The sequence below is a fragment of the Perca fluviatilis genome, chromosome 16, assembly GCF_010015445.1.
Source record: "Perca fluviatilis chromosome 16, GENO_Pfluv_1.0, whole genome shotgun sequence".
NCBI lineage: Eukaryota > Metazoa > Chordata > Actinopteri > Perciformes > Percidae > Perca > Perca fluviatilis.
In genome coordinates this window covers 11,811,677-11,823,775 of record NC_053127.1, presented here as the reverse complement: position 1 = coordinate 11,823,775, position 12,099 = coordinate 11,811,677, and the positions used below count along the sequence as shown (strand labels likewise).

Here is a 12,099-nt window from a genome sequence, read left to right as displayed (position 1 = left end):
ATAAGAAGGTTGATATCACTCTCATGTATGCACTTTAAATATAACGCTGGAGCCAGCAGCCAGTTAGCATAGCATAAAGACCAGGATGAAATCATCCTCCTACCAGTACCTCTAAAGCTTAATTAACATGTCAATCTTTTTAAATTAAGGGTTTTACTATTCATGAATGCATTGCAGATATATTTATTGTAAATTATGTTAATCTTTAATATGTTCACTTGCCATACATTTAAATCAAACCTTACAATTTGTGGCAGTCCATCAATCTGCACTTCAGAAATAATGTAGGGTAGCTGAGAACAGGTCTGTCCAATACTCAAAGAGCACCTATATCACACAGGAGCCTTTTTTGAGCACTAGTTAATTTCATAGGTGACAATTCTGGTGTCTCTGTCAGCTGGTCAGTCAGTCAACCTTCCTGTTTTTAATAGGAGGATGCCTTGTACCCCTGATTATCATGCTTGGTGTATTATGTTCAGTTATATCCCTCTTGTTAACTCAAGGTGGCTATTGACACTAATAAGATGTCTGTGGAACAATACTGAGGCCTCAGATAGTAGATGGAGGGATTAGTTTCCTGCCCCAGATAGTCTAAACACTGACCTGGCTTCATACTCCACATCTCAACCCCCTGTTTGTTGGTTTTATCTGGGAAGATTGTGAGAAGGGGCCACTGTGTCGGAATTTGGCAGAGTTTACTTTGCCGAATTTAAAGAACTGTTTCACCCTTTGGAAGAAGCCGTTGTCAATGAGCGAATAGAGGGACGTATCTAAGCCTTCCTTCTAACTGCTTTTGATGTGAAAATAACAGAGCTGTGCCACCGCTCCTGATGCCACGTCTCCTATGACCACGGAAGCAGGTTTCTCAACAGACATATTTTAGTCACAGTCGTAGGCTGGGCCTTTTTTACAGCTTCTGCCATTTGTTTGACTCTGTGGAGTACCCAGTCCTCAGACTATGGAATGCTGTTTTATTCACAATTAAATAAATGAATAAATAAATAAATAAATAAATAAATATGCCTTTGAAATACATCATTAAATTAATAAATGAGGCAATAAATACATAAATAATTAAATAAATTTAATTATTTCATAGTACTTTTATTTCATAAGTCCATATTTATCTATTTCAAGAGACTTTTATTTCCTAATGCCACATTTATTTATTTCACTCTCTATTTATTTCAAGTTCTTGTACGCAAATCAGGGGGCGTGGCTATCTCTCACATTCAGAACAGAGCCGTGGGCAAAAAAAGGCTGGCGAAGTGAGAATGCAACACTGTACTCTTTACCCAGCACAAAGTCACCTATTCTGGGGTAATTAGACCACCAACTAGCGCTGACCTGACGAAGCACCACGACCGGCTGTTTGCGGTGCTGTGTGCCCAGCCCACAGTCACCTATTCTGGGGTAACTAGACGACCAATTAGCGTTGACCTGACAGAGCACCACAACAGGCAGCTCGTGGTACTCTGTCCACTGCGGGTCATATACCCCTGACTGCACCTGCGGGTTGACACGACAGCTGAGGCGTTGTTAAAGTGTAAATTGCAGGTTACATTTTTCATGAAGTTAAGCAATGTGCTTATTAAACATAAAGATTAGAGCCGCCCACCATGGTTTGGTATGGCTTTTTATAACAAAATGCTGAATATAATATGAAAAGTTGGAACTTTTTACAGTGGTTTTAAGCACTCCCCCTCCCTTCCACTAAGACTAGAGTTACCGTTAGTCTAACCACGGGTAGGCTAGCAGTTATACTGGAGACTGTACGTGTTAAAATCCACTAAGTAGACAAGGAGAGGACTTAAAAGTTTAACAAGTATTTATTTAAGTAAAATCATAAGAGCATAAACGTGTACACGGGTCCGAGTTGAGCAGGCACACAGGCTTCTCTCATCAGACTGAATTTTCTGGCTTATACATGAATTCATATATCAGTCTCTAAGAGCATTTTGATTTGTTTATTAAAAGTTGGAGGAGTACCGTGGTTTAGACTTCGCCTCCCCTGGTTGGTGCACAGACTGGTCCCAGTCTTTTGGCACACGCCCTCTTCATCAGTTGTTAGGCAGACTTTAGCTATGCTGATGGTCAGAAAGAACAATGCGCCACTGTTGTCCGTCACAGATTGAGAAGTAACTTACTTTCATGGTCAAACTGATATTAACTTCGTTGCTGCACTCTTGTTGCTTTCTGACCACCGTCATCCAGTGCTGCTTTCTTCACGTACAACAGTATCCTTTTCTCATTTTGCATGACTAAGCTGTCACAGTGCTCTTCCACTAAACACACTAAACACACAATACTTATTCAACTATAATTTTTATCCTCATACAGCACAGCCAGCTTGACTGATTATTTTTATTTCTTACAAGACCTAGCAAAAATGGTAAACTATTGTGTTTGTGCGGGATGTACGAATACATCAGAAACAGGGCCGAGGCAAACGGCTGATTCGTGCCCTGGTGAGGTTTGTGGCTACGAAGTGGGCTGATTTTACTGCTGCCTCTGTGACCCACTCTCTCCTCTGCCTGCTGTGTGTGTGTGTGTGTGTGTGTGTGTGTGTGTGTGTGTGTGTGTGTGTGTGTGTGTGTGTGTGTGTGTGTGTGTGTGTGTGTGTGTGTGTGTGTGTGTGTGTGTGTGTGTGTGTGTGTGTGTGTGTGTGTGTGTGTGTGACGGCCGGCCAGCGAGGTTGTCAGGTGCTTGTTGAGTTTAACTCCGAAAAGACAGTTAACACAGGTTCCCATTAATCTTATGATGGACATGTGTCGTGATATTTAAACAAACAATCCGTCAACGGCGAAATAAAAGGCTCTTATTTACGAGAGCGGTCTGCGAGACCTCCGGTTTGCAACGGGGTGTCTGAGCGAGACTGTCCGAATGACGAGCTAGCAGCCCCGGCAGACGCTAGCTGGCTGTCGCGTCACTATATGGAGCTTCTCAACTCTGAAAACTTTGAAGCAAATTGTCAATTCGGCAACAATTTTCGCAAGCCTATATTCGAAATCTAAAAAGTTAATTTCTCCCCTAAAACGTTCTCATAAGTGAATTTAGTGATGAATAAGATGGCGAAAATTGTTAAAATTGTAGTGTTGTTGGTCTGCCAAAGAAGTCCCATTCTGAATGTGAGAGATAGCCACGCCCCCTGATTTGCATATAAGAACTGGAAATAAATAGAGTGAAATAAATAAATGTGGCATTAGGAAATAAAAGTCTCTTGAAATAAATAAATGTGGACTTATGAAATAAAAGTCTCTTGAAATAAATAAATATGGACTTATGAAATAAAAGTACCATGAAATAATTAAATTAATTTAATTATTTATGTATTTATTGCCTCATTTATTTATTTCATGATGTATTTCAAAGGCATATTTATTTATTCATTTATTTATGTATTTATTCGTGTATTTATTCATTTATTTATGTATTTATTCATTTATTTAATTGTGAATAAAATGGCATTCCATATCAGACGGTATACACTTACTGCATCTCAAATGCCATCAATCTGTAATTCCACTAGTTTTTGTGTGTGTTTGTCATTTGTGCTTTAAACCTGCATTAATTTCAAAAAAAAAAAATAATAATAATGTAATGGCAGTGCAACAAGCTGTAAGCACATCATTAGGATATGAACACCCTATATAGATGTAATGTGTTAGCAAAGAGTTGCCTATTTACACATCCAGTAGACATTGAGCAATATTAGCATTTATTTTGGGTCGTGTTTCCAGCCACCGGATGAATGTCCAACATTCACCCTCTTTTCAGCTCTGTTTTGTTTTCCACTAACTCCTGAGAAAAACATCTGGCTCTTTAGCGGCTAAATGCTCAACTATGCTTATTAGCTAGCTTAACTTTTTCAGTGAAAACAGCTGCCTGCTGGTAGCAGGGGCGATGAGGGCGGTGAGATCGAACTAAGACAGTAAAGTTGCAGCTGTAAAACCAAAACAATGACCTGAAAGATGTTAAAACTCTCCGTAGTGATGAGGGGAACAGTTGAGTTGGCTTTTATTTCTCTGTATAAGAATATTGATTAGTGAAGCTTTACTATGAACTTTAACAAGATAAAAAAGATCAACACGTTTGCTGTACTGTACTTAAAGGGATACTTATATTTCAATCCAGCTCTGTGTCATCTTTGTGTGGGTGTTTCCCGGCATCTGGCGGATTTCAGCAGACCACGGCTGTTTCAAGCTCCGTGCATTGGCACCATTGAGGAAAGGCGCACACAGTTAATCTAAACACACTGGCAACACTGCCATGACACAGAGCTGGATTAAAATCAGCAAATTATCTCTTTGATGAGGGGTTTTATGTATTGATTAGAGCAGCTTTAGATGAACGCTTACAGGGAAATAACAAAGCCTGCAAAGATGGCAGAGAGGTAGATGCATATAGTCATGGATAAAACCTATCATGATATTTTGAATTGTATTTCAAGATTTAAATTTGAATATTCTGAATTTTGGGGCATAAAAAAATCAAAATAAGGAAATATCTGCTTTAGGCTAACTAGCAAATTAAATACCTACCAAATCATGGGACTTCATCACAGTGATGCAACAGTCCTGTAAATGCGATATGGACATTGCATTATTCAGTTCTGCTCCTTTTATTTGCAGCATTGCTCACAATGGTCTGACACACCCAGTGATATTAAAGGGAGAGCAAGCACATAAGACACACCCAAATACACAATTGATTTTCACATCTGATGTTTTCAGTCCTTTGGGTGGATCCCAAAATAGTTATTTTACATCAGTTGCTAAACAGTGGATTACCAGGTACAGTACAGTCCTTCTAAATAATGTTACTAATGGCAAATTCACTCACGGAATAGTGGAGCTATTTATCTGAAGCACCAAACTACTGAAAACACTGGTTTCTGTCCTCTTTAAAGACAGCGATGGCATGCTTTGTTAGAAAACACTGTACCCCATAAGCAAGGTTAAATGGTTATAGAGTAACTAACCCCTTAACTGAATGTCAAAGAAGGTAAATAATGACACAGAGCTCATGCCTATAAAGTGACAAATCTCCTCCTGTAACTTGGCAGGATTAAGCTAAATCAACCAAATACTGAAGGTTTGCCCTCAATATGATAAATTGATCATTTGAAGAGATAATAACACCACAAAAAAACTGTTTATGCTCATATAAAACATCTTAAAGGTTTGTATTTTTTCTCTTAAATGTAGGACATGGCACTTTGGTCAAAAACTGTGACCAACAGTCAAAACCCTTCAAGCTCAACCCCCTCCATCTGTTAGTGTCTGTGCTGCTCGGCCTCGCACAGCTGCCACGAGCACTGCTGAAAACAGCAACACAATATCAGTCTTGATAAGTCCAATTTAAAACAAAAAGAACAAGATGATAGCCACTGTGTGAAATGATCATAAATATGCAGAGTTAAAGAGGCCAGAGAAAGAGGTGTGTGTATGTGTGTAACCAAAGTAGGGAGAGATGGGGGGATAATTGGGGGGTGGAGGAGGAGGGCCGAGAGGAAGCTGTGGAGGTTTCATTGTGCAGAGCTGATGAATAGTTGGATTCAGATGGTGGTGGGAGGTGGCCAAGCACAATGGTGAAAGTAAGGGCTGTGTTTCCAGTCTTCCTTCTGCGGAGGATCCTTTTGCCCTCACTCTGCTGTTGCCTCAGCAACCCAAAATCATGGGTTAGCTCAGGTTTGAAACGTTGGCCAGGATAACATGTTGCATCAGTTGATCATGTGTTTAAAAAAAGAAAAAGTATTGTTGTATATCACTGTGCATGTAGACCTGTGTACAGATGTGCAGTAAGAGAAAACACACTTCACACAAATGTTGAAGATGACCGATTTCCTTTGAGCAGCGGGCCCATATACAGAGGCTTAGTCCTTGCCGCTGCGGGTACGGTTCCGGCCTGCGGCTGTCATTCCCCCTCTCTCTCCCCTTTCATGTCTAACTTGTCCTATCAAATAAAAGGCCTGAACATGGCAAACATTTTAAATGAAAACAGAATTGGACAATTAATGAAATTATAGTAAAAACAAGAAAGCAATGAGATTCTATAAACAAGAGTTAGACCAACAATTATTGTAAAACATTAACTAGTACAGTAACAAGAAAACTGGATTCAAAAAAATTATAGGCTAACTGTCAAATTGGTTACATTGTGCTTCATGTCGGGAAGAAACAAGGTATTGTCAGTAAAAGATCTACATAAAGTCCTCCTAGAAGTACAGCATTGAAATAATCTGGTAAACATAGAGTCCATGAGAATAAAGGTAAAAAGAGGAAATACAGTCAGTACTCCTCCCTGCTTCTCCAAACTGGGGGGGTGCTGACCACCATCTACTGTAGGTGATACATTGACTATGGATAAGTACCTCCTATAACCCCACTTCAAAAGATCAGAACTCTACCTTTAATTTCAAATGTGTTTGATATTTGTGTGGATCTGAACCTAGGAGGAGGAAAGACAGCGATCTAAAGACTGATTTACAGTATTCCAATACATTCTCCATATTTGATGTTTAAGGGTATTTTTTTATAAAATCCCCCCAAAAAATCAAACTGAATCTTGGCCAAAAATGTTTTTGACCATTGCCTTGTTTGCAGAAAAGGTTTTGCATGTTCATTTCCAAACCATCTCTGGTGCTTTGGATGGAGTGCATAATCCAGCTGTGAATCCAGCTGCAGATATGGGTCAAACACAAAGTGACTTATGCCTGATGTTAATGCTGTATGTCAGTCTGCTCTGTGCGATATTCACTTTGACACATTACAGATCAATGAGGGACCTGAGTACTCCTATGCTCTGATTGTCAATATCTTTTGGTCAGTTGGTATGTATGATGTTTAACAGTACAAGAACAGCAGCAAAGAACAAACATTTCACCTGATTCAGACAAAAGCAACTGGACTACCTTTTTCAAATGTCTCTCCTAAAAGCCTGCAGCATACTGTAGTTGTGCAGTGCAGCATCTTTAAGGTAATCACTTGGGACCAAGCAAAATTGTCAGCAACAGTTTTCCCCTACTCTTTCTACTGGAAGCAGCACATTCCTAAAAACTTTCAAACTGTATCATCAAGTCAAAACCCCTTTGAAGTTGTTCCCATTTGCATTTGTGCCGAATGTGTCTCACATCACAACATATGGGAGCAATTGAGGCATAAAGCACAAACCACTGGGGCCCACAAAGCCCCAGGCCCTCTCTCAGGGTGTTGGGGAGACAGCCCTGGCACCAACTATTCCTGCACACACACACAGATAAACACAGACTTTTACTGGCAGTGCGGTGCAGTAGACCGCGTGCTAATGGTGCCCTGCTCAGTTTACAGGGTGCTGTGGAAAGAAACAGAGAACCAGCTCATCTGTGTGTCAAACAGGCGATATCACAGGGCTGCATGGCCCACCAGCACATCACAGATACCGTTTCTCTGACCCACTTTTCAGGAGGAATTAGAGAAACGCCTAATCTTGCACAAACTGTACCGTTGTGCTGGATGCTGCCACACAAGCAGTTTTCTTTTTGCCGGCATGCCGCGGTCAAACGGGATGAATGGTGTAAAGGCAATTCTGCTGGACCTTGAATGAGGAGGATCTCACAATGTTTGTAGTGTTTACTACTTGACCCTCCAATAAGAAAGGTTTTAGTGAAGAGAATGTGATTACAATAAGACATACTGATCATTTCCATGCACCTTTTACTACATTAGTTTGATTTCAGTAATGTTCATGTTTTTTGCTACGCTTTACCTGCTTTTGTTGCTTTTGCTACATGAAACCTTTTCCTGCTCTACAACATTTAATATAATATGTAATGGTTTTTCTTTTTCTCTAGATGTTCCACTCAAGCCCACCACACCAACTAAAATCTCTGAAGAGGGCGACGAGGTTTTGGGGGATTACACAGTGGGTGAGCAGGTCTGGGTCAACGGTGTCAAACTAGGAGTTATTGCCTACCTAGGGGAGACCCAGTTTGCCCCGGGACAGTGGGCAGGCGTGATACTGAATGACCTAGTTGGCAAAAATGACGGCTCAGTGGGCGGCGTGCGCTACTTTGAGTGCCAGCCCCTCCAGGGCATCTTCACGCGACCCTCGAAGCTCACCCCGCAGCCGGTCGGAGAGGGAAGTGACAGCCACTCCACTGACTCGCTCTCTGCCCAGAATCTGACTCAGCAGGGTGGCAATGGCGCCCCCCATGGCCAGCGGGTGGTGGTGCCACTGAGAGAGGGCCTGGCCCTGCTCAACAGCGCAGTGAAAACGGGCAACGAGTCGGGGTCCAACATGTCTGACAGCGGTTCGGTTAAGAAAGGTGGGGATAAGGATCTTCGAGTTGGAGATCGAGTTTTGGTGAGTAATTTTGTTGGTTTTTAGACAGGGATTCCTCTACTGATGCAATATCATCATTGAATAAAAAAAAAAATGTAATTCCCAACACAAAAATCTGAGAAGTTACAATAAAACGTTTCTCACAACTGACGTTTGTGGGAAAGTCATGGAAATGTACACATGTGCCATGATGGAAACCTTGAGTGTCATCCGTCTGTCATTTTCATGTGCTGATCCTGTGCAGGAATGCTGTTTCCCGCTGTTTCCTAGTCTTTATGCTAAGCTAAGCTAACCGGCTGCTGGCTGTACCCTCATACGTCACAAACATTAGAGTGGCATTGACCTTCTCAACGAGTCTGCGACAGAAAGTGAACAATTGAATATCAATAATTTCACTATTCGTGCCAATCTGACAAATACAATTTAAATATATTGAAAGTGGCCCTATTATGCTCATTTTCAGGTTCATTTTCGTATTTTGTGTTTCTACTAGAACATGTTTACACGCTTTAATGTTGAAAAAACATTATTATTATTATAAAAATTTTCTCATGCTGCACCTGTATTCACCCTCTGTCTGAGACGCTCTGTAGGAGTCTTTAAGCCCACCTTCCGAAAAAGCTCAGAAATCGGGCATGGGTTGACATCAGCTTGAGCTGAGAGTAGAAAAGTTGGAAGCGGAGTGTTCAGAATGGTCTGAAATCTGAGGTTTTGCTGACAGAGATTTCATTAACATGGGTTTACCTCATTATTTTAAGCTTTGGCCAGGTTTAATATGAACATCTGACATTGTAACATTATATACATATATGACAGAAAATAAGGAATGGCATAATAGGTCCTCTTTAACTTGATTTTCTGTAAATATTTGAGACTAACAAAATCCATAGGAGCTGAAAGTAATTAGGTGAGAGTCCCAGTGGATGGCTAATTACAGTGTTATGAAGCCCTCAGTAAAGATGGATTAATGCAGTGTAATGTGATACATGGTTGAGCCCCACAGGAACGTTCTGCTTTTCCTTATTCTGTTTATGACTAGAATGCAGCCTTCATCCATTCTACCTTTATCCTTTAGTCTACCGTTACCCAACAAAAGAAATAAATGTCTGTGATTATATAAAATGTCAAAGTAAACCTCTGTGGGAACGAACATTTCTATCTGCATTTTGCTTATTTTCTTATTGACCCCTATTAGTGTACAGTGTTCACTTCATGGAATTATTGGCCCTGGGTCACATTGCTTTCCATTTACTGATGGGCACAGGGGATAGTTACATCAGAGGCTGTGCAGTTTGAAACTGGGAGCTCGAGAAGCCTTCCTCCTGGTCAATATCGTAAATCACTCCAGATTACTTTCAGCACTTAAGAGAGGAGAGACCACTGCTGACACATTGATCAGTGAATCCATCTATTTCCTAAGCCTCTCCCGTGTAATCTATCTCGCTGCGATGGCTTGCATGCGCTGCCATTCAGTTGTGTCACGCCCCTCCTCCGCTGTTGGAAATAAAACTCATCCTCACAAAATTTTGTGAAACAAGCACAAAGTGTGAAACTCAAATTAGGCATTGTGGACATAAAGCAAAGACTATTTTCCTTCACTTGGTATTAAATTATGTGATAGTAGCAAGCGTAGGATACACAGTTTTCACACACATTTAGTTGAACTGGAGGCATCTTTGGCGCCACAGTCCTGCTTTCTTGCAGAGGAGTTATGTTGAACTAAGGTCAAACTTTGGCAATGTTTGTGTGTCGGTGACTAAATAGCAGCCATCTAGAGATTGCCTAAAGAGGTACTCAGAATAGTTTTAACTGCAGAAATGTTTTCCCACAGAGAGACAACCTTGGAGGCTAAACACATGATGACTGACTCCATTTGCCTTGGCACCCTTGATGTCTGAGTACCCACAGGAAGCACAGAACTGCCTCTCCTCTGCTGGCTTTAGTATTTCACCAGAGGCCGTCTCTCTCTCTGCTACTGTAGAGTTTGGTAAAGGTTAAATGAGAGTTCCCTTTCAGAGTGGCTGCATGCAATGTGACTGGTGTTTATTTGGATAGTTTGAAAGCCACTCCAATGGCTGCTAGTCGATGAAATTGTCACGTAACATTTGGGTGTACTTGGAGTCTAAATGACTTTTTAAACAGAATAAAAGAATAAATGTTCCCTTTCCAAATCTGATTTCATGTGGTATGAGCCGTGTAAACAACCATGTTAACAACCAACCAGGATTTTACAGGCTTATCCTGTTTCATTATATGCTCATTCACTTACAATAACATGCTTTTTTATACTGTAAGTAACAAGACCAAGAGTCTACATTGATGCTAGTGGCTCTGTGAGGGTGTATTGAGACACAGCGGTGCTTTGAGCTACATGCTAACAGGCTCACAAAGACAGTGCTAACATGCTAATGTTAAGCACGTATAATGTTCTTAGGATAGCAGAAGCCAAGATGGGGCTTGTGCTGACTGGCTCTCTTAGCACTGCTGGCACTTTGACACTGAGTCACTGAGACATCACACTGTCATGCTGATGGCCAACCATCTCCGTTTAATGTCTTTTGACACCACACTGCTTCTTCTTATTTGGCCTCAGTGGTTTAGGAGATGGACAAAGTCATAGGAGTGGAATATTAATTTGACAATAGAAAGATGAAGAGTGACTCACCATGCCCTTTTTTGTCCTTGTGGTCAGTTCCATCTGCTACTAAATCCAGTAGTGAGGAGTATGTATTTATATATGGGGCCTTTTTTATGCCTCTGTGCTGGCGACAGCCGTGGCCAGAGGCATTATGTTTTCGGGTTGCCCATCTCTCGGTTTGTCCTATTCTCATGAATGCCTTGAGGGAATTTCTTTACATCTGGCACCAACGTCCACTTGGACTTAAAGCTTTAGTGCATAACTTTTTGATATTAATGAACGTCCGTTACATTCAAGCCATTGCCAAATGAGTTGCTACAAAGCTAATTAAGACTATCCGCTCCACACAACTCTCTCTGTATTTCTCAGTATGGCGACGTTCAGAAGATTGTGGCATCCAGTGACTTAGATAGAGATAATTTGATAGATAAAGATAATTAACTCTTCTGAAGAGTCCATCATGTTTTTTTAATTCTCCGTGTCCTCCTTGGCTACTAGCAACTGCAACGGTCTAGTAGGATAAGATGTTGAATTGACATTTTATACCCACAAGGTCAAAGGTCAACTTCACAGTGACATCATAATGTCCTGCAAAAACACTTTTCTGGCTATTATGCAACGCCATAACTCAGGAACAGAAGGGGGAGACATTTGGTTGGTTACTGAATTGTTGTTGTAAAAAAAGTGGGTTTTTATATATATATATATATACACATACACACACACACACACACACACACACACACACACACACACACACACCCCTTCATAGCCTACATATATTATGAGTCTGGACAGACATGGATGGAAACTGCATCGGAAACTGCATTGGTTGAGGCATAAAACCGCGAGGCAGCATTCTAGTTTTGGAAAGTCATGGTTCTTATATGTTAAATGGATGTTTAGAATTATTATTCATAGGATTATTTATTTTATGAAAAAAAGAGCAGATGTTTCATCTGCTCTTTTCATAAAATAAATAATGTGGACTTTCCCACATTGTGTACATTCTGTGCATATTAATTTGAGTGAAACCAGGGAATGGGATTACAGTCATGTAATTAAAGAACACCCTGTTGAAGGTAGAGATGCTGGTGATGAAAGTAGAGCTTTAATGATAAGTCAGCAAATATTTTGGA

General features: G+C 40.7%; 1 protein-coding gene across 5 annotated transcripts in view; it reads left to right on the top strand.

Annotated features, from left to right (window-relative positions):
* The window catches only part of clip2 (CAP-GLY domain containing linker protein 2), a 44,776-nt gene that overhangs the window by 6,984 nt on the left and 25,693 nt on the right, over positions 1-12,099 (top strand). For all 5 annotated transcript variants that reach the window (XM_039778615.1, XM_039778614.1, XM_039778613.1 and 2 more), the window contains exon 3: positions 7,832-8,343. In XM_039778615.1, coding sequence (XP_039634549.1) covers positions 7,832-8,343 — 512 coding nt within the window. The remainder of the gene's footprint in view (positions 1-7,831; positions 8,344-12,099) is intronic.